The sequence below is a fragment of the Verruconis gallopava genome (assembly GCF_000836295.1).
Source record: "Verruconis gallopava strain CBS 43764 unplaced genomic scaffold supercont1.31, whole genome shotgun sequence".
Taxonomy (NCBI): Eukaryota; Fungi; Ascomycota; class Dothideomycetes; order Venturiales; family Sympoventuriaceae; genus Verruconis; species Verruconis gallopava.
Genome location: NW_015622167.1, coordinates 276,972 through 295,830, shown reverse-complemented (window position 1 = coordinate 295,830; position 18,859 = coordinate 276,972). Strand labels below are relative to the sequence as shown.

Here is an 18,859-nt window from a genome sequence, read left to right as displayed (position 1 = left end):
TGCCCACAGACAAGGGCTGCATACCGTGAGCACGATAATACAATGTCAATAGTAGTTCAGCACATTTAGCCAAACCAGAAGCGTCGTCACAGTCACATTCTACCAGCACACAAACACGTAAGAACAAAAGGCGAACCGAGAAGACCCCTCACCCTGCCCCCAAAGTAAAAACATAGATTAGAAATTGAACATTTAAGTGCATGCTGATTACATACGGGAGGAACAGCAGACAATCAGCCAGAGCGAAAACATCATCTAGTTGTTGTCCGACGATACACCAGTGATGGCCCACGTAGTACCTTACGTTGCAAGGACTGGCAATGTATATGCCATTTATTACCTCCAGACGGACTATAGTTCAAAAAGAAAAGGACAGCGTCTTATTCAATGGAACTCATATGTACTGAGAATGAATAGCTGTATAATGGCTCTATCTGCGCGCATGTTTGAAAGCCTAGCTGGCGCCGTAGCACCGCGAACGGTGCAGATGGAAGAAAAAAAAAACCTAACCAAAGAAGGCACGGACAGTTTGCTGTGTCTCTGCACTCTGACCAGCAAGCAGCTGGCCAACATCCAAGCCCGCAACCTGGACAAGATCCTTGGCAGCACCTACAATCCTTGACGCAGTCTGACCTTGCAATGTCTCTGCCTCAAGAGCCTTGACAATGTCTATGAAACACTTTGCTGCTTGGTTGATAACGGCCGGATTGCGCCTGTCAGAGTTAGGGACTACAACTATGGAAATGGCACGATGCCACTTACTGTTCGATCAATTGAGCCAAGAAACTGTACGCGTACGGCGCTGCCTCCTCATCATTCTCTACAGGGAGTGTATTCACCCACGCATTGACTATTTCTTGTTGATTGCCGACCTTGCTAGAATTGTAGTGTAATATCTTCGCTATGGTGGCGCATGCATTCTCTGTCGCAAAGACATCATCATCGTCTCGTGCATTGGGTCGCTGTGTCGCTTTGAATAGCTCAGGAATGCAGGCTGCTACGAATTCGGCCCATACCTCACCACCGTGACGCGCTGCCACGCCAACACCATAAATAGCAGCCTGTCTGTTCGCTGCCACATCATCGCGTATACCGTTCGCGAGAGGTTGAATAATGTATGACTGATAATTCCAACTCTGGGGTCCACAAAATTCTAGAACGTCGTCATAGATGCAGATAGCCCACTGCCGTTGAGTCGGCTCTGGACTGTTAGCAAACTGCTGACAGAACGGTAGAAGCCGCTCGAAATGTGGAAGAAACTGTGCGGTCATGTTCTTGAAAACAGTGTGGAAAGCCTTGTTCATGTCCGAGAGCAGGGTCTGGTCGTCTTCGACAGCATACAGCTCATCCTCGCTTGGCTCTTCTCCCTCTTCTCGGTCCTTTGCGTCCTCCTCACGCTCCCTGACACGTGCCTGATAATCTTCGAGAACGCCTTTCGCGGCCTCAACGAACTCCTGCATGTGCTTATCCATCAAACTGTTCTTGCCAACAACCTCCACGCACTCGTAAAAGCAGACGTACATTTCGGCTAGGGACTCAATGGCGGGTTCAGTTGTCAGCACTTCGAGAACTTTCACGACAAGCTGGGACCACACCTCTGCCAACTGCTGAGACTGTGGCCCATGAGCCTGCTTGACGGAATTGAGAAGTTGTGGGACACATTTCGCAGAGGCAATTCTAACGGGATCATGGAAGAAGAACGCAAGACCGGTGAGGATAACTCGCTTGATAATTTCAGCCACATAGGGCTCAAATGCACCTTGCAGCACCTGAGCGTAGATGACAATGAGCTCAATAGCCATGTGCTTGTCATCAAGAACGCTTGTTCGGATGCCAATCATTTTTCCGCGAAGAGGAACAAGTTCCCAACCTTCGTCCTCCTGGACATTGGCAATCGTATCTTCGTCATCAAGTAGCTGTATGTCGGCTTTTGCACCTGCAAGATTGATAAGAGGGGGCATGACACCAGGTAAGTACGGTAGGAAGTCTAGGCCCAAGACGCGACACATTCTGCCCCAACAGTGAAGCAGGTAAGAAGCCTGTGGATCATCGGATTCGATAGCCATCTCAGACGCAGTATTCTCGTCCCACTGATCTATCGGTTTCAGAACTCTGCTCTGTATATTTGCGAGCACATCGCAGAGTGCAATAGCGTCCTGACCCATTCGCTCTTTGCCCACAGCTAAGGCAATTAGAGTTGCGCATTCCATAGCCTTGGCTCTCAATAGTCGCAACTCCTTAGCCTGTTCTTGACGAAGTACATTCAAAAGCAGTGGCATCAGCGTATCGTAGTATCGACCAAACGCAGACTCTGCGGCATCAGCTACCGTAGCAATAGTTGAGAGTGCTTGTTCTTGCACGAATCGCTTAGGACTTTGAAGGAGTAGCAGAAGATGCTGTAAAAGATTGTCCAGGTACGGATCAAGAATAGACTTTTCGGCTTCCTCGCAAAAGTTGACAAGGGCTGCCGCCGCATGTGCCTGGACTCGAGGTTCTGAGGACTCTAGGACTGGAATGATGTTTGGTAACACCAGCTGATGATACTTCTCTTGCATAGTTCCTGCAAAATCGGTGCTCATCTGACCAACAGCGTTGCAGCCAGCCCAACGAACACGTGGATGTGCATCCCGCAAAGCAGGAAGTACTAGCTCGAGTACTTTGTCAAGCTCACCAACCATGAGATCTCGACATCCCTCAGAAATGGCCGAGATAGCCATCAAAGCTGCATGCCTGTCCCTCCAGGCAGACGACTGCATCATGCGAGGCAGCCAGTTGAACGTTGGTGGCAGAAGAACTTGTCCACCGAGCTTGTTCGCCAGTCTGTCCATAGTCTGTTCACCCGCAACATGATTTGCATCGCTTTCGTCGATATCCAGGTCTTCAGAGGCGTTCCACTCTGCGGCGTCGTCGTCATCTATGCCAACATCGGTCATCAGGGACAAGCACTGAGTTACCATCTCTTCCGTATACGACGGATCCTTTTTACACATTGCAGGATTCTGTTCCGCGAAAGTAGCCATAAGTTCGAGGGCATTTTGTCGAGCAATGTCGCTTAAATCCTTATCTTGGATGACAGTGACACTGAAAGTGACTAGATTGTTGAATAAAGGCTTAAACATCTTTGAAGAAGTTTCAGCAAGGTCGATAAGAGCTAAGAACGCTCGTGTAAGCTGATCAGAATCGCCTGACTCTTTGAGAGGTGGGAGGATATTCAATATATCTGGGATGAGCTGGTAGTACTTCTGCTGCGACTTCTTGTTCGTAGAGCGAAAAAATGATGCGAACGCTTCCATTGCAGCGAGTTGAACCTAAGCATATGATTAGAATGGCCATCCTTCAAAACAAGCAGACAAATGACATACAGAGGTATCATTGTCCTTAAAGCCTCTAGTAAACGCATTCAAGACAAATTCTTCATGCTGTTTCTGGATTATGCCGGGCGTAGTCGAGAAGATTCTGAAGGCCGCCTCGCGTAGACCTGAATTCTCTGACTGACTACATGAAAGCAAAGCCTGGAGTAATTCTGGCCAAGGTTCGCCTTGGATGATCGTTAAAAGGCGTGTTTAGTACTAATTGAGTCAAAAAGACTCACCCTCATCGGTATACTGTCTTGCGATTTCTGCGACTGCGTCTGCCGTCTTGTTACGGACAACAGGGTTCGTCTCTGAGTTAAGGGCCTGGAGCAGCTTAGTCCGTATGGCATCTCGCTGTGGCGGCGTCAAGGTGAGGAATAGCTCCTTCGTGACTGGGTTTTGATCTGTTGACGCTGGATCTTTCCGTGTGCGGTTCGAAACGCGGCGGAACAAAACTGCTGCGAAAGAACGCGTCTACGTCAACATTAGCACAACCTAATGAGCCGCCCATGGAGCTTAAAGTGTCAGGTTGGCCTACAGCTGGATCCTCTGCACCCTCAATTTGCTCACTCAAACCCATCAATAGCACGTCAGGTCTCGACGTGCTCCACTCATCGTTTAGCTGTGACTCTGCCTGACTCCTTACAACGTTGTCTGAGGACTGAAGGCCGTGCAGAAGCTGGCCGAGCGCTTGGTGGACCTCGGGTGGAAGAACGGACATGATGGGACTTCGCGCCGAAGCGTCTTTGTGCTGCTGTTGCTCGGCCGCAGATATTTATTGGTGGGAGGGTCTGGCTTGGTGCTGGGGAGTCTGTGGAATGGAGGGTCTTGCCACACCTCGTCTGGGAAGAACAGAAAGGCAGTTCGAGACGCAATCACGGCCAGGGCCAATCTAGCAGCTCTCGAGAGCACGGCAGCGAGGTCGGGCTGCGAAGGGAGAATGGGGATGAGGATGTGTGCCGAAGAGGGACAACAAAAAGTCGTGGGGTAGCAGCTGCGTTTCTGCTTGACGAGTGATCCCAGCCAGGAAAAGTTCAAAAAAATGCTGCGAGGCGAGCCAATCACACCACGCCCGAGCGGCTGCGCACGCTCGTGGCCGTGTCTGGCACGGAGAAAGACATGCTTTCCTTTGCTCGATGGGTGGCACGCGAAATCGTGGCAGATCAACGAGGCAAGTCATCTGGTCTCGCTGAGTGGAGACCATCGCGTACTACAACGAGATCGGTCAATCATAGAGCACAATCGAAGGTCGGGACGCTTGCAAAGATGACCTGGGCTGGTCAATACAACGGCGATGTTGATAACTAAACTTAACAAATACCCATGGACAACGTCGAATCTACTCTGACACTGCATCCTCGGCCTTGAATACAACATGTGCCTATGTGTGAAAGCGCAAAAATCATCCTGACAACACCCGGACCCCCAACTGAGTCGGGGTTGGACGGAGAAGGCATGGCCTTGCGCAGTGTTTACCGACTGGTTCGGCTGAGCGCAAAGACGCCCACAATGACCACGGCCAGCGTCACGATGGCACCTGGAAGCAAAAGTTCATTGGGCACTCCGGCGATGAGCTGCTCCTGAGGCTGCGGCTGATTTCGCGAGCGTCGTCGCCGTTCATAGTCTTCGTCCTCAGAGTCGCTGTCATGTCGCTTTCGCTCACGCAGTACGGATTCTGGCGGCGTTGGCGGCTTGGCTGGTGCAGGCTGTGGATCAACTGTAGACGGAAGCGGAGGTTGATCTGGGTCATGAACGAAGAGATCAACCTTTTCTCTGTGACTTTTGTGTGCAAGCTGAATAGCCTCCAGGAGATCACGATCAGTTGTGATTGATACAGTATCACCTTCATTGTCAAGATAACTCAGAGCAAAGCCGGATTTGCCAACTGAGCCATCGTTAACTTCGGGAACGCCGCCAATTGTGGCAGCTTCTGCCCCTAATTTCTGACCGACTTGGCTGATAAGGTCAGCAATACCGTCGGAGCCAACGACCTGCAGGCGGTGCATGCGTCCGCTTGGAGCCTTAAACTTGAAGGGAAACGGAGTATTTATGACAGGAGGAGAACTTTGTCCGGCAAGCGCTGAGTGATCGGGGCTTTCAGCCCCGTGATGTGATGCAGAGTCATTGGGCAGCACACTGTCACCTCTGTCGTGAACTCCGGGACGGTCCATAGTTGGTGACATGAGAGAACGGTGATCTGGTGTATGAGGAGCTCGGCTACCGCCTTCCCCAGACATCATGGATTCCGTCTCGTTGTCAAAAGACATCCAAAATTTGTTCCAAGCAGGTCCTTCGTTGTCGCCACTAGACATTGTATTGATCTGCCGACAGTTAGATCCACTACACAGGCTAAGTTGTGATTATACCCACCTGGTCAAGCGTAGCATATGTCAGCTTTAGAACGTCAACCATGCCAACAATTTCACCAGCATCGCTCATGACGGGAAGATTAAGATAATGGCCATCTAGGTTATAGTCAATAGTCTTACTACGCGCGATATTGAATAACAGCTTACCGTGCATCTTGCGCAAGGCTGCCTGAATGCTCATATCCATCGGAGCAAAGTCAGGATGAGGTGTCATCACACGAACGACACTGCAGGTTGCGGGATCAAGTCCGGCTGCAATGACGCGCAATACTACGTCTTTGCTAGTGAAAATACCCGTGATTTGTCCTTGATCTTGAACTAGCACTGCTGTGGTGTGATTCTCCTTCATCAAGGCTGCGGCCTCTTTGACTGACGTGCGCACGGAGACTGTAGTCGGTGGTAGACCTGTCAGGACAGATTCCAAAGTAGGGCCGGACATTTTGTTGCGTATTGCCTCGACATATTGGATGATCTGCTGTGGCTGGCTAGAACCAAGCTCTGCTTGGACGCCTTCGAGAGCGTCGTAAAGCTTCCGTGACGACGTGTATGCTCGTTCAAGCTTTTCCATTGCGTCATAAAAGCATTTCGTGATATCAAGGATACCGCAGATGTCATGATTCTCATCCATGACAGGCAGATGCCTGAAGCCCTTTCGAACCATCAGGTCGAGGGCATCAGTGGCACTTGTGTCCGTCTTCGCGCACAGCGGATTCTTAGTCATGATCTCTGCAATAGTGACATCTCGTGCCTTGATTCCTGCGCCGACAACACGGAAAGCAAGATCTTTGGCTGTGAAGATGCCAGCAATCCTATCATCGTCATCGGTGACGAGCACACAATCCTCTCGCTTAGCAGCCATGAGCTGCGCAGCTTCTGCTACGGTTGTGCTTGGCTTTATCTGAAGAGCTTGACTCGGCTTTAAAGCGAGAACAGTACCTGGTGGAGCTTTTTTAGAGTGCCGGGCACGAGTCGGTACATGGCGTTTCTTGTTCAAGTCGGTCTCAATGCGTCGACGGATAGCCTACTGTCGAATTAGGAGCTGACAGCGGACGTAGGGAGCAGCGTACCTCGTCTCGCTTTGACTGCTTCTGCCTACTGGCACTCAATGTTGACGTGCCTGCGTCGCTTGCACTAGTCTGACTGGCATGTGTATCGAGAGCTGGACGGGGGATATGCGAAGGGGAGTTGGAGAAAGTGCCCGTCTGACTTGCGCCGGCTCGAGATTTCGGCGTGCCTCTTAATGTGCCTGTGTGCGACATTGTGATCAATGGATGCGTCGTCGCTGCAACAAAGTACGTGTTTCGATTAGGGTAGGTCCTGGTTGCTATGGCTTTGCAAAGAAGATCTTCTAGCTGGGTGGCCGAGTTGAAAGTGCGGACGAGCGCTGGCTGATGACCTTCACGCCCTGTGCAAACCTTCAGAGCAATGGAAGGACTTTGAATGCGTACTCGCACGCCGTGATTGATGCTTGCACAGAACACGAGCCTGGGAACAGCCTACGCGATCTATACACGCTCTTGTTACGAGTTGACAAACAGTTCCAAACAAACGCCCAACGCCCAAATGGGTCATGAGCATACGCCGAGTGGGTCGCTGCATAGGAAGCCCAAAAGCGGTTTGGACTGATTACATAACCTTCACACGCCAAGAGTTTGTAGTCCACAGACATTCGAATTTGATCCCGTCTGCGCTCACAGCCTGCCTTTCTCGTACCAACAACCCCCAGAACTACCCAACAGAACCCTCTGCACTCCCGTCGTAGCCATGGTCAAGAAGCGCGCTTCCAACGGCCGCAACAAGAAGGTTCGTGGCTGCCAATCTATGGTGTTGCGATGCAAAACTGATGCCTTCGGTAGGGTCGAGGCCATGTCAAGCCCATCCGCTGTTCCAACTGCTCTCGATGCACTCCCAAGGACAAGGCGATCAAGAGATTCACCATCAGGAACATGGTAGAATCTGCTGCTATCCGTATGTCGATCCTGACACCCTTAAACTCCAGATTCGAGACAATCGCTGCATAGCATATTCTTTCGAAGCTTGCCATTGGGGATAACAGTGCGAAAGCACCCGTACCGCAAGTAGCTAGGCTTCATTACGTGAAGCACTCTGTGCCGTCGTCTCGATACCCTCTACAGCATTTTTCTCTGCTTAACCCCCACCCTTTCCGCCGTTCAACTTAGCGCTGACAATTGCAGGTGATATCTCCGATGCCTCTGTCTTCCGTAAGGAGTTCTTTGCGCTGAGATGAACCTTTGGTATTGACTTTTGTTAGCCGAATACACCGTACCAAAGATGTACCTCAAGCTCCAGTACTGTGTGAGCTGCGCTATCCACGGCAAGATTGTTCGGTATGATGTTTTCTCTATGCAGCTTCCACACAAGAAGCTGACGATGGCAGTGTCCGATCCCGTGAGGGACGCCGTATCCGTACCCCACCACCGCGTGTGCGATACAACAAGGACGGCAAGAAGATCAACCCACAGCAGGCTGCGAAAGCTGCTGGTGCTCAGGCATAGAGATAAGGTTGCTCGATGGGGAAAATGACGGGAGTTTCTGCGGTTCAACTATGGGCATTTATGCATGATTTGGCGCACGAAATTACCACGAGCACAGTCGTGTATTCATGCATGAATCATGACTGAATAGAATATAGTCATGAGGATCATGCACCTACTGCTCTGAGTCCTCAACACAATGCGAAGAAAATGCAAGCTATGTATTAGTGGATATATACATATCACAATTTATCGTTCCGTTCCGTCATATCCCGTGATGCCATTCAATCACTTCGTTTCTTAGGCTCCTTCGCGCTAGCTCTGTCTACATCCTCACCCGTAGCCTTGGACACGTCGCCACTGTCCTCGGTGGCAGTCGGTTCGTCGTCCTCCCAGTTGTTCTCATCCCAATTATCCACTTCTTCCTCAAGAGTCTGAGAGTGTGTTCCGGTAACCCCAGACTCTTGCTCTCCGATATTCTCTCCCAGTTCTACGTCGGCTTCTCCAGAGACTAAACTGTATTGTCTAGCTTGTCGTTTTCTTTCAAGCATTCGTTTGTGATACCATGTACATGCGGCAATTGCCGTGGCACAACCTAAAAGGTTTGCAAGGATGTCATAGGGGTCGAATTCACGGCCATTCTGGGTCGAATTAGTATTTTCGTACATACAAATAGAAGAAAGAGTACACATACTGGCAACAATCCTTGGGCAATTTCGGACCCAATACCAAGTGTGACAGGACACACGAAGAGAGTAAGATGTAGCACACGCCGTCGGGATGTTTCGATTATCCAGTAGAAAGACAACTGGCAAATGTCAGTGACGTGCTTGTATATACCAAGCTCGCAGTAGAATATACTGTAAGGAGTATGAATGTTACAAAATGTAAGACTTTATCTGATTGTTTGTAGGAAGGGATGGTCTGCGGAGCGAGACCCAGGTATGCGGAAATTATGAGCAAGCCAGCAAAGGCAACTGCGTTCTCAGTTAGTTTAGGAAGACATCGTCATAATTACTTGTTTGGCTCTCACAGGCTGGATACTGCCTTATTCTCATTGCGGCTGTGAATGCTCAATATCGAACCTGGTGGTACTGACAACAGGCGTTATCGGTAAAGAGATTGCTACGCGAAGCTTCAAAGATGAAGATAATCCATGACATGGACACTGGGAATAAATCGATCACTTGTTTGTTGCAAACAGTCGCATACAGAATAGACAGCTGCAAGGCGGATGGCGGCTTCAGAACAGCTCCAAGACCTGCAGCTGTACGTATGCGACATGAATCTTCCAAGCTTCAGCTCCTGGAAACACCAGCCTGAGGCAGGAAAAGTCACGTGTCATCCCTGGCTTGTCGCAGCTGGCTCCGTCTTTGACCCAACGTCAACTCGTGTGGCCGCCCCAAACGACTGCCTCCTTCATCAACCAGAGCGCTTTTTTCTTCCATTTTTTCTCAGAATCCATCAGATCTAGGCCGTCGCATTCCATGAGCCCGGTTTATTTCGCGCGCGCCACCGTCAAGAGGGCTAGGAGGGCGAGCGTGAATGTTACCGTTGTTCGCTCCGCCAAGCCTTCGTAAAGCAGGACTATGAGCCGCGCTCACCCCCCTCATTCGGCATCGCAGAACCCTCCACGCACCGCCCGTCTTTCCAGCCATGGCGCAGCCTCACGGCTTCGCACCCCGATTATGACAAATGGCAACTCTACGGACAATACATCGGCTGTCAATGGAGGGGGAAGTACCGATGTTACCGCCGAGGAGGATCTACGAGCTGGGGAGTTTCGCCAGAGGTACAGAATCGCCGAGTCGCGACTTATGGCCTTGCTCAGCGCGAAAGAGGAGACACAGCAGATGCTAAGACGTGCATCTGTGCAAGCGGTGCAAGACGAAACTGGCGATGCGACAACCACGGCTGCTTCCAGCTTACTCGTTGGGTCCAAGAAACCGGCGAGAAACATAGATGAGGATGACTATGGTGACGATGACGAAGATGAGCAAGAAGAACATGCAATCGCAAAGTCCCATGGCGTAATCTCGGCCAGCATGGGCGCTGTGCATACCACTCAAGCGCATCGCTCACCAACACAATTTGATTCGTCAAGGTCTCTGCTGGATAGAACTACTTCTGACGCGGCAAAGTCTTCAAGTGATACTGCTAAGCAGGTTGAAGATGATCAGCAGGCGGCAGAAGAAGCAGCAAAGCGAAACTTCCATCTTTTCTTCTATACTTTGGAGAATGACCGTGTCGCAATGCTGGAGCAGCAGAAGTTGGATGAACTTGACCGCCAGGTCGAAGCTGAAGTCTCTGGTCAGCAGAACGATGCAGGTAACGTCGGCGCCACATCAGCTGCGCAGGCAGGCTCGTTAAGCTCGTCAAATCTGGGCGCGTCCAGTCTCATGTTGGGCAATCTCCTGAAACGAATCGACACAAAGCGAGGTATGGTCGCCGCAAATGACGCTCAACTTAGACGATTAATTGGAGAGGTACGCAAAAACAGGAGTAAGTGGGCAAGTGAAGACAAGGTCAACCAGGAAGAGCTGTACGAGCCAGCTGAGAAGGTGTTACAAAATCTTAAGGCTATGACCGAATACTCTACCCCTTTCTTGCAGCGAGTGAGCAAGAGAGAAGCGCCTGATTATTACAGCGTTGTCAAGAATCCAATGGATATCGGCACGATGATGAAGAAGCTCAAGACGCTTCAGTATAAAAACCGTACAGAGATTGTGAATGATCTCAATCTCATATGGAACAATTGCTTGGCTTATAACTCCGATCCAAATCACCCTCTACGCAAGAAGGCGCTCTACCTACAGAAGAAGACAGATGAACTTGTTCGACATATCCCCGATGTTGAGGTTCGTGACAGAGCAGAAGTTGAAGCTGAGGAACGAAGAAATGCGCGCCTTGATGCCGAGCTCGATGGCATTGAAGACAGCGATGATGAAGAACCAATTATGGCTTCTCGCGGCCGGAAAGCCCCGAGTAAGAGTAATAAAGGCTCTTCGAACTCACGTAAGGCTCCTCAGGCAAAGGATGGAACGCCTGGGGCAGAATCCAAACCTCTGCTCCATGCAAGTGGATCATCAACCAATTTAAAGAACCAATTTTTGCGGACAGATTCGGACGTTCCAATGGAAAATGGATTTAGCACGCCGCCACCTAATCGATTGACGCCATTGCCTAACGGCATAGCTGGCGAAGCCGCAAGTCAGGCTGATCTTTCAGAAGCTGATATACCCGGACAGCTGGCTGACATGCCAATGGAAGCATCGGAAGATCCTGAGGCTGATGACCTTGAATATCGAATGTGGAAGCAAGTTACAAAAAAGGCCCGTGCCACCATTGCAGCTCAACGCAATCGATTGTTTCGTGCTGACCGCATAAATGCTGAAGAGCCAGCACTACTCAGGACTAAAGCTGGAATGAGGCAATGGATGAGACAGCAAAAAAAGGCCTTGGGTGAAGAAGAAGAGTCTGTGGATGCTTCGTCGGAAGAACGTACGAAAAGCGGAGCACCCGTGTCCAATGAAACTCTGGTGGAGGCTATGGAAGAAGAGAATGACACGCTCCTACCAGATTATTACGATCCACTGTCGGCCATTCCGGATATTGCTGAAAACCTAAGGTGGGAAGACGATTCAGAAGGCAGAGCGATCATGCATTCCGAGGAAACTTTGCGTACGCTTCCACGTGGCAGCTTTACTGCACCAGAAAGCTTATTGACTAAGAAAATGGACGCAAATATGCGACAGATGCAAGAGACTCGGAAAGTCTGCGCCAAGATTGGCATTGTGAAGCAGATGCAGCTTCAAACACAGATGTATTCCAACCAGTTTCAGAAGTATGAACCTCAGCCATTCGTGGAGCAAGATGTAGAGACTACTGTTGTCTCTGACGATGGACCATTCATGGCTCCGTGGTTATGTCGAGCTGCATTCCAACGAAGCATTGCAAAGATATTCTTCCATGCTGGGTTTGAGGAATTTCAGCCGTCTGCTCTTGACTCAGTCACGGACATTGCTAGCAGCTACTTTCAAAACATGGTTCAGTGCATGGCTTCTTACGTAGAAACATCACAGCTTCGAGAAAAGGAGAGCAGAGACTTTGCTGACACAACTATTATTCCACGCCCGGCGTCATTTGAAGAAAATGTCCTCCATGCCTTGGACGAGCAGGGTTTGGATATCGAAGCGCTTGAAAGCTACGTGAAAGATGATGTTGAACGTCTCGGAACGAAGCTGGGCGTTATGCATGAACGCATGAAGGCTCATCTTGCTGATCTTTTAGTAAGTTCAATACAGTTCTTCTCAGGATGGCAAAGCTCTAACATGCTTTAGCGACCTGCTCTAGATCCATCTCAGGTTGGTGCTGATGGTGTTGGTGCCTTCAACGATGACAGCGAGCAGTTCGCTAGTGGTGACTTCGCTGAAGATATTGGTGAGGATTTCTTTGGTTTCAAGGAGCTGGGTCTTGATAGCGAGTTTGGTATGACAACACTGAGTGTGCCATTCCACCTACTGCATAGTAGGTTGTCAAGCGCCTATCAATCCACTAACACATCGTATGTTTCATATTTCAGTCAGCATGCTTCGCTCCTAACTTCTCAAGCAGGGCTGTTCCTACTACTGGAATCATCATGGAACCACCACCTCCGTTCGAACCTGTTACCATTGACAGCATACAGAACGAGATTGGTCTCGTCCAGGACTTTCTCCTTGCGAAGCTCACAAGTAATAACGCAACTGTTCTCATCGAAGACGATGAACTGCCGCTTAAGCAGCGCTTCCCTAAGCCTCGTTTGCCACCTACTGGGAAAATTAGCTCTCCACGTAAGCGTCCTTTACGTGAGCAACAACAGATGGCCAAGAAGAAACGGAAACTCGAAGAAGGCAGGGAAGACGTCAATGGTGCAGTGAGGCAAATTGTCAGACCTACTGGGAAACTTCGTCTAGATATGCCACCTCCCACTGAACCAATTGCGGATCCAGAAAAGGACGATGACGCACCTGGCATGATGTCGCCTGAGAGCATGTGACGTCCAGAACCGACGGGGCTTGTTCATTATTATTCTTACTTTCTTTGCAACACTGCAGTGGCTCTTCTGCTTACACCTTTTGCATCGGCAAGGTAGCGTCTTTCGCTGCACGAATGTCAGGTGCATGGCGTGTATCTGTCTGTGCTCAATCACTACTTGGGCACCGGTTTTTTCTTATGACCACCAGTGCAGCTCTCATATACATCTACTGGGGTTTCTGTGTATAATGGCGCGTACTCACCGTAGCTTTTCATGACGGCGGTTGATTTGGGTATTCATGAGCTCAAGATACCATGGTTGAAAGTCCAAGGAAAGGGGGAGCAATGAACGAGATCAAATTGTGTACTTTAGAAACCGAATGCACTGGTGATTGTACCAATGCGAAAATATCTTTACAAGACGGCGTCCCATTTTCTCACGGGCAACAAATTTTAATTTCGCAGTGTAAACAGCACTTCGTGATGTATAAACTTGCTAAACAACATGGAATGTCAAAATAGGGAGGCTTATGGCATCTGTGATTGCGGGATCTACTTCAAGTGGATTGTTTATATCGGCACTCGTTTCTCTGTTGCAGTAATAACGTGATGATGCGAAAGCAAAGCATCAGAAGTAAAGCAGAAGCAATAAACTGATATGTTCAAGGACAAAAAATACGTTTCGCTTGGAAAACCTAAAGGATGAACTTCTACACATAACATGCTCCATTTCCATGGTCTTTTAACGCCTTGCATGCCGACGGTCTTGGCGGACGTACATGTACCATGCTCAACGATGCTCAAATGATTCAGATCCCGTTCTACCCAGATCGCCACCCGCTAGTATATAAAAACGCACACTGGAGTCTTAATTACGTTCACAAATCAGTCTGCTTTCGGAATACGGACTGAGCCACGTTAATTTGCATCTCTTTCTCCAATTCAGCCCGTGAAAGGTCTATCGCGTCCCGCTGGTTTTGAATCTTGAGTTCGCCCAACTTACGACCTTCTTGCCTGTCATTCCAGAGTTGCCGCGTAAGATCATAAAGAAAATGAAACTGAGCTTCTGATTGCACCATCATCATGCGCTGTTGGCGAAGCGCATCTACAAGGTCGACGATGGGATCGTTCTCATCGTCGAGATCGTCGAAGCCGCCTTCTTCAAGCTCAGAAATGAGCCAATCGAGCGCAATGAAGGTTCCGGACCGGCCAACACCCGCGCTGCAGTGTACGATGCGCGGAGAGTCTGCATTCGCGTTCTTTTCGGCAGAGAGCTGTATTAGTCTGACCAGCGCATCTCGACTATCATCCTCAGGAATGGAAAAGTCTGGCCACCCCGTAAAAAGAAGATGCCATATCGTCTTGCTCTCTCCAGATTCTGTCTTAAGCTCCATCTCTCTGATGGTGCTTTGGGTGGCCTCGTCCTCAGTGATTCCCTTCAGGGTCAACGAAGCCTTGAAGTCATCATTAAACTCATCATCCTCTGTGATGTCCATAGTTGGATTTTCCATATTTAAGGGAAAGTATTGGAAACACTTTTCACGGCCAGCTTCGTGGGTCTGGGTCAACATGACGATGACGGCAGGACCTGGACACTCCTGCCAAACCATGCGCCAAATGTGTCCATGTATGCCCTCTTTAGGCCCTTGCGTGGCGATGAAGTTCTTCTGGGTGTTTGACTTCGTAGTTTTAAGCTTAATCGGTGACGCGTTAATGTAATCGCTGTGACCCTCAGGCACTTTGAGCTTAACCCTGTTGTTCGCAAAGACCTCCACATTCGCATAGCGATTGCGGGGGAGCGTGGTGTCACTGGGTAGGAAAACCCACTGCGAGGTGGAGTTTGGCTGTTTGCCCTCGGCTATACGAGTTCGCTGCTGCCATTCCAGGTCTATGAACTTCGCTTGGATGTCGCTTCTTGACTGATTGAGAAAAGCGGGTAATTTCTTTTCGGCGGTGCCTGAAGCGGTCGTGGGCTGCGGAGACTCTCCATTCTCAGTGCTAGGTTCAGGCATGCGGTGAGGAGTAGTCGTAAACGTATGAGACGGCAGTATGTTTCTAAGCAGCTTCGAATTACCTTCTATCAGGGCATGTTAGCGCAAGTTTGTTTCGACGCGCTCGTTGTATGATACTGTGCTGAGAAAACATACTGGATATTCGACGTATCCGGACGAGCCCCGAAGAAATCAAGAACGCCAGGGTGCTCTTATGGATAAGTCTTATCTCAAACGAGCGCTGGCGTAAAGGTAATTGTTTGTTGGAGATGGCAAGAAATTGGCCGAACCGGCTCGCAGAAGAGGGGAGGTCGCGGGGTTAGAGCGCACAAGAGGAGAGCGATGTCGCGTGCGCAAGAGAGAAATAATAATGGAAGAGAGGCAGGATAAAGACGAGGCGCAAAAAATGCGACAGGACAATATGTGAAGCTGTATCAAAGAGCTATTAACAGCGTCGTCTATTAATATCTAGCCAAAGACGTGTGTGTTGCGGCAACTGGTCGCGGGTCTTTGCATCTCGTAACTCGCTTACCGTGTCCAATCGCTCTCTGACGTCCGCCGACATTGAAACACGCGCCGAAACTCGCCTTCTGGCAAACTCACTAGTCAAAACGATGAAGTGGATGCTAATCAGAGCTTTTGAGGTGCGTGAATGCCCTGCACAGCCCCTTACTCATACACTGTAAGCCTTTCCTAGCTGACCACGGTCAGGCGTGGGCTGTTGCGACACTGCTTCGAAGTCAAGCCTTCCATCGCGGCGTCGAGAAGATAGCAAAGGGTGTCCATCGCTTGCGGCATGGTAGGCCTATGGAAGAGATGGGTGGCACTAAGATAGACATGCCAGAAGATGCCCGGTTCTGGACTCATTTCAAGAATGAGCTTAGGCAGCAGCTTGGTATGAAGAACCCCAAGCAGAGATGATGACGAACCGTTGCCCTATTCGCATAATGTTCGCGCTGGCGTGGCATAGCCTTCACCTACACGCGGTGTCAGACACGCCGAGCCTCAATCTCTTCTTCGACAGAGGACATCGTGCAGCACGGCTGATTGCTTTCCGATGCGTCCAAAAGCAATACTAGCATTAGATCTTGAAGCATTCGATTCAAGGTAGCGGGTTGCATATACAGGTCAAATGTTGGGTCGAGAGCTGCAAAAGGGCTTGATGGAGACACTAAAAAGGGTGTATGGCATTTCTGACGGACCAGCAAAATCAAGCGACGATCCTGTCACCTTATTACGAACATCTTTCTTACACGTCGTTTCCAAAGCTTCTTACTCGACTCCAATAAAATGCTCTATCGTTCTTCAGTCCAAACTCCGCCCAATCATCTGTCAATCTATTCCAACTCCAATACCCTCTCCATGTGAGCTTGTTATTTCTCGTACCTTTCCCAGCAGATCCAAGCGTAAGATGCATCTTGTACATGTACTTGGGTACAACTCCTTCCGTTTCAATGATCAAGTCGCCTTCGGGTTCGTCGGATTCCTCAGATCCATCTTCAGCTTGAATGATTTTCCACGGGTTACCTGTCAGTCGCCACCGTCCTTTCAGGGCATCTTTCATTACGTTTTGTGGCGCCGTATTCGCGTGATTCTGATGCATGTATTCGGGTTGGAGATACGGAATAACATCCCTCGGTTCGCTTGTGGAAAGGAGACTTATGAGACTTCCGTCTCGAAAAAAGCGAAGGTAACGGTAGTAAGTGACGATAAAGACCGGAGAATTCCACGTTACGCTTGTGGCTGCAACACCTGGTCGAGTGTAATTCACGGTGCTAATATAACACCCGTTGAATCGTATACGTGGACGTTGTCGGAACATTTGCCGGTATGTGGGGAACAATGGCGTTAAAGGAAGTGTGATATCGAGAACTCGTTCCACGACTGGTGAAGTATCCATGATATCGTTCGGTGTTCTAATAGGCTCTCCTTTTATAGTGCAGGCAAATTGATAGTGCATGCCCCGTAAGCCAACGTCGCGACTATGTACAAGTCGCTTCCAGATGCTCTCTTCCGTCAGCACAAGAAAGGCTAGCCGTTTGCAAACCAGGGCCAATCGAGCCATGGAAGCGACATCTGTGATCGCAACATTCATCAAAATTTGCGACAGTATCTCTTCAGGTATTTTTGCAATCGGGCATGCTGGTGTTGGAGAAAATTCCGTGGAGGCTGGTTCGCCTGTGATTGATAAGGCTGAGAAATCAGAAATCAAATCAGCCACTGTTTTGGAAAGGCCGATCAAGGAATGTTGGGAATGATTTGGCACTGTCGCAAATGCGTTTGGGGGGTTGGAATACGATGGTTTGGATGCCACATATGCTGACGGTGGGAAGTGCTTGTTCCTGTACTTCTTGTCAACGTTGGAATCCATACGGAAAGCTTTCCGATATAGACTCAGGCTGTCACCGAGAGAACCCTGTCCTTCCTTTTCTACGGCTTTTTCGTAATGCTCCAACGCGGTCCGGGGCTCACGTGCTAGGAACGAGGCCTGGGCTAGATCGTGTTGACTTCCTCCCAACTGCTGATCTATATCGTGGTAGCCCTGAGGAGCAAGATCATCATCATTATGAGAGTTATAAAATGAAAGTGCTGATGGATTTGGCTGTGTCGTCCTGGATGGAGCTGTTGTCTTCGTCGCAGCAGGACTTGGATTACTTGGTCCTGATCGATTTGCTTTCGCGTGACTCTTTACTTTCGCAGACACTTCTTGCTTCCATTCTTGGCGGAATTTTTCAAGCTCTGCTTCAGTGGAATTCATTGTCATTGCTGTCTAGACTTGTTGCTCATTCCAAACTTGAGAATGAGAGATATGACCGAGTTTGCACCCCAGATGGTGAGATGCCTGACAAGTATTGACGTCGAAATTACGCCCTAAAAAAGACTGTCATATGCACGATAGCAGATATTCCAGCCGCTCGATATATCGATTTTCCGGAGTTTGCTGAAGGTCGGAAGAGAGTGCCTTGCTGTTTTGAATGTGCAAGCTAAACACATCGTATTAGTTGACGTGTTTCAAATGACATAAAAAGGAAGCGTCAGTCTGAATTTTTGACAATATTTTCCGGTCAGTTACACATTGATGCTTTTCTAAGTGGAATAGCAAGTTTTGCGCTGACCTCTCGCTTTCAACTCGGTGACTCCGCGAAGGGTCGGAAAAATTGCAAAGGTCAGCGTCTACTTGCGGTGCTCCTCTCGACTAGTTCTCCCATCAAATTGAATGAAACGTCAGGGAAATGGAAGTTTCAGAAACTTATCGTAAAGTTGAAGTGCTGGAGATGCATACATTATCAAGGGCGAAGAGAAATCTGGCTAGGAATCCGATAGTAAATCTGCACAAGACTACTGTTCGGATTTATGGTAACCTTTCGAAAACAGAGGAAGGAAAGTCTAACGTGTCGAGTGACGAGACTCAGGACGACCTAAGGTAGAGCACACAGATCGGTTAAGCAATTTGAACTTGTTGCCAGGGCAAAGAATGGCTCTTATCGAAGGCGAATTGATAGAAGGGTACTCGGTAGTAGCAACTGAGACGAGCCATGCGAACGCCGAAACTATTCCGTTTCAGGCAACGCCGGCCGATCATCGGGCATTTGCCTGAAGAAATTCCTACATCATAACGTACTTGAAGCAAGCAT

The 18,859-nt window shown here is 49.4% G+C and overlaps 8 protein-coding genes across 9 annotated transcripts; 3 read left to right on the top strand and 5 right to left on the bottom strand.

Annotated features, from left to right (window-relative positions):
• Window positions 1-196: 196 nt before the first annotated feature.
• Window positions 197-4,349, bottom strand: PV09_07678 (uncharacterized protein). Its single transcript, XM_016361481.1, has 5 exons — window positions 3,892-4,349; window positions 3,593-3,827; window positions 3,363-3,538; window positions 763-3,308; window positions 197-713 (listed from the first exon to the last, which is right to left on the bottom strand). The coding sequence occupies exons 1-5, from the start codon at window positions 4,072-4,074 to the stop codon at window positions 506-508; spliced, it is 3,348 nt and encodes a 1,115-aa protein (XP_016210807.1). The 5' UTR covers window positions 4,075-4,349; the 3' UTR covers window positions 197-505.
• Window positions 4,350-4,611: 262 nt separating this feature from the next.
• On the bottom strand, window positions 4,612-7,252 carry PV09_07677 (uncharacterized protein). The gene is made up of 4 exons (XM_016361480.1): window positions 6,790-7,252; window positions 5,870-6,743; window positions 5,724-5,818; window positions 4,612-5,674 (listed from the first exon to the last, which is right to left on the bottom strand). The coding sequence occupies exons 1-4, from the start codon at window positions 6,979-6,981 to the stop codon at window positions 4,826-4,828; spliced, it is 2,010 nt and encodes a 669-aa protein (XP_016210806.1). The 5' UTR covers window positions 6,982-7,252; the 3' UTR covers window positions 4,612-4,825.
• Window positions 7,253-7,378: 126 nt separating this feature from the next.
• On the top strand, window positions 7,379-8,487 carry PV09_07676 (40S ribosomal protein S26E). Its single transcript, XM_016361479.1, has 5 exons — window positions 7,379-7,525; window positions 7,579-7,690; window positions 7,918-7,944; window positions 7,995-8,070; window positions 8,121-8,487. Exons 1-5 carry the CDS (start codon window positions 7,487-7,489, stop codon window positions 8,236-8,238), a joined length of 372 nt encoding a protein of 123 aa, XP_016210805.1. The 5' UTR covers window positions 7,379-7,486; the 3' UTR covers window positions 8,239-8,487.
• PV09_07675 (uncharacterized protein) lies at window positions 8,313-9,491 on the bottom strand. Its single transcript, XM_016361478.1, has 4 exons — window positions 9,251-9,491; window positions 9,079-9,194; window positions 8,912-9,025; window positions 8,313-8,858 (listed from the first exon to the last, which is right to left on the bottom strand). Exons 1-4 carry the CDS (start codon window positions 9,273-9,275, stop codon window positions 8,502-8,504), a joined length of 612 nt encoding a protein of 203 aa, XP_016210804.1. The 5' UTR covers window positions 9,276-9,491; the 3' UTR covers window positions 8,313-8,501.
• A 122-nt stretch (window positions 9,492-9,613) lies between these two features.
• Window positions 9,614-13,740, top strand: PV09_07674 (uncharacterized protein). Its single transcript, XM_016361477.1, has 3 exons — window positions 9,614-12,506; window positions 12,558-12,781; window positions 12,832-13,740. The coding sequence occupies exons 1-3, from the start codon at window positions 9,807-9,809 to the stop codon at window positions 13,253-13,255; spliced, it is 3,348 nt and encodes a 1,115-aa protein (XP_016210803.1). The 5' UTR covers window positions 9,614-9,806; the 3' UTR covers window positions 13,256-13,740.
• Window positions 13,741-13,890: 150 nt separating this feature from the next.
• PV09_07673 (uncharacterized protein) lies at window positions 13,891-15,709 on the bottom strand. Its single transcript, XM_016361476.1, has 2 exons — window positions 15,381-15,709; window positions 13,891-15,310 (listed from the first exon to the last, which is right to left on the bottom strand). Exon 2 carries the CDS (start codon window positions 15,243-15,245, stop codon window positions 14,112-14,114), a length of 1,134 nt encoding a protein of 377 aa, XP_016210802.1. The 5' UTR covers window positions 15,246-15,310; window positions 15,381-15,709; the 3' UTR covers window positions 13,891-14,111.
• A 47-nt stretch (window positions 15,710-15,756) lies between these two features.
• PV09_07672 (uncharacterized protein) lies at window positions 15,757-16,575 on the top strand. Its single transcript, XM_016361475.1, has 2 exons — window positions 15,757-15,868; window positions 15,936-16,575. Exons 1-2 carry the CDS (start codon window positions 15,839-15,841, stop codon window positions 16,143-16,145), a joined length of 240 nt encoding a protein of 79 aa, XP_016210801.1. The 5' UTR covers window positions 15,757-15,838; the 3' UTR covers window positions 16,146-16,575.
• Window positions 16,384-18,730, bottom strand: PV09_07671. 2 transcript variants are annotated; one of them, XM_016361473.1, is made up of 2 exons: window positions 18,341-18,730; window positions 16,384-18,208 (listed from the first exon to the last, which is right to left on the bottom strand). In XM_016361473.1, the coding sequence occupies exon 2, from the start codon at window positions 17,986-17,988 to the stop codon at window positions 16,474-16,476; it is 1,515 nt and encodes a 504-aa protein (XP_016210799.1). In that variant the 5' UTR covers window positions 17,989-18,208; window positions 18,341-18,730; the 3' UTR covers window positions 16,384-16,473. The 2 variants fall into 2 exon arrangements, with proteins under 2 accessions (XP_016210799.1, XP_016210800.1); XM_016361474.1 differs by having other exon boundaries at window positions 18,508-18,730.
• Window positions 18,731-18,859: the final 129 nt, after the last annotated feature.

Bases quoted from the DNA above. Each gene is read 5' to 3' on its own strand.
- PV09_07678 (XM_016361481.1), bottom strand. From the start codon at position 4,074: ATGTCCGTTCTTCCACCCGAGGTCCACCAAGCGCTCGGCCAGCTTCTG. The intron at 3,828-3,891 runs GTAGGCCAACCT...ATGTTGACGTAG, and splicing joins AGGGTGCAGAGGATCCAGCT to ACGCGTTCTTTCGCAGCAGT. The intron at 3,309-3,362 runs GTATGTCATTTG...TCATATGCTTAG, and splicing joins TTAAGGACAATGATACCTCT to GTTCAACTCGCTGCAATGGA.
- PV09_07677 (XM_016361480.1), bottom strand. From the start codon at position 6,981: ATGTCGCACACAGGCACATTAAGAGGCACGCCGAAATCTCGAGCCGGC. The intron at 6,744-6,789 runs GTACGCTGCTCC...ATTCGACAGTAG, and splicing joins AGCAGTCAAAGCGAGACGAG to GCTATCCGTCGACGCATTGA. The intron at 5,819-5,869 runs GTAAGCTGTTAT...ACTATAACCTAG, and splicing joins AGCCTTGCGCAAGATGCACG to ATGGCCATTATCTTAATCTT.
- PV09_07676 (XM_016361479.1), top strand. From the start codon at position 7,487: ATGGTCAAGAAGCGCGCTTCCAACGGCCGCAACAAGAAG. The intron at 7,526-7,578 runs GTTCGTGGCTGC...TGCCTTCGGTAG, and splicing joins CCAACGGCCGCAACAAGAAG to GGTCGAGGCCATGTCAAGCC. The intron at 7,945-7,994 runs GTAAGGAGTTCT...GACTTTTGTTAG, and splicing joins CTCCGATGCCTCTGTCTTCC to CCGAATACACCGTACCAAAG.
- PV09_07675 (XM_016361478.1), bottom strand. From the start codon at position 9,275: ATGAGAATAAGGCAGTATCCAGCCT. The intron at 9,195-9,250 runs GTGAGAGCCAAA...CTGAGAACGCAG, and splicing joins AATAAGGCAGTATCCAGCCT to TTGCCTTTGCTGGCTTGCTC. The intron at 8,859-8,911 runs GTATGTGTACTC...AATTCGACCCAG, and splicing joins TTGCCCAAGGATTGTTGCCA to AATGGCCGTGAATTCGACCC.
- PV09_07674 (XM_016361477.1), top strand. From the start codon at position 9,807: ATGAGCCGCGCTCACCCCCCTCATTCGGCATCGCAGAACCCTCCACGC. The intron at 12,507-12,557 runs GTAAGTTCAATA...AACATGCTTTAG, and splicing joins CTCATCTTGCTGATCTTTTA to CGACCTGCTCTAGATCCATC. The intron at 12,782-12,831 runs GTATGTTTCATA...CTTCTCAAGCAG, and splicing joins TATCAATCCACTAACACATC to GGCTGTTCCTACTACTGGAA.
- PV09_07673 (XM_016361476.1), bottom strand. From the start codon at position 15,245: ATGCCTGAACCTAGCACTGAGAATGGAGAGTCTCCGCAGCCCACGACC.
- PV09_07672 (XM_016361475.1), top strand. From the start codon at position 15,839: ATGAAGTGGATGCTAATCAGAGCTTTTGAG. The intron at 15,869-15,935 runs GTGCGTGAATGC...GACCACGGTCAG, and splicing joins TGCTAATCAGAGCTTTTGAG to GCGTGGGCTGTTGCGACACT.
- PV09_07671 (XM_016361473.1), bottom strand. From the start codon at position 17,988: ATGACAATGAATTCCACTGAAGCAGAGCTTGAAAAATTCCGCCAAGAA.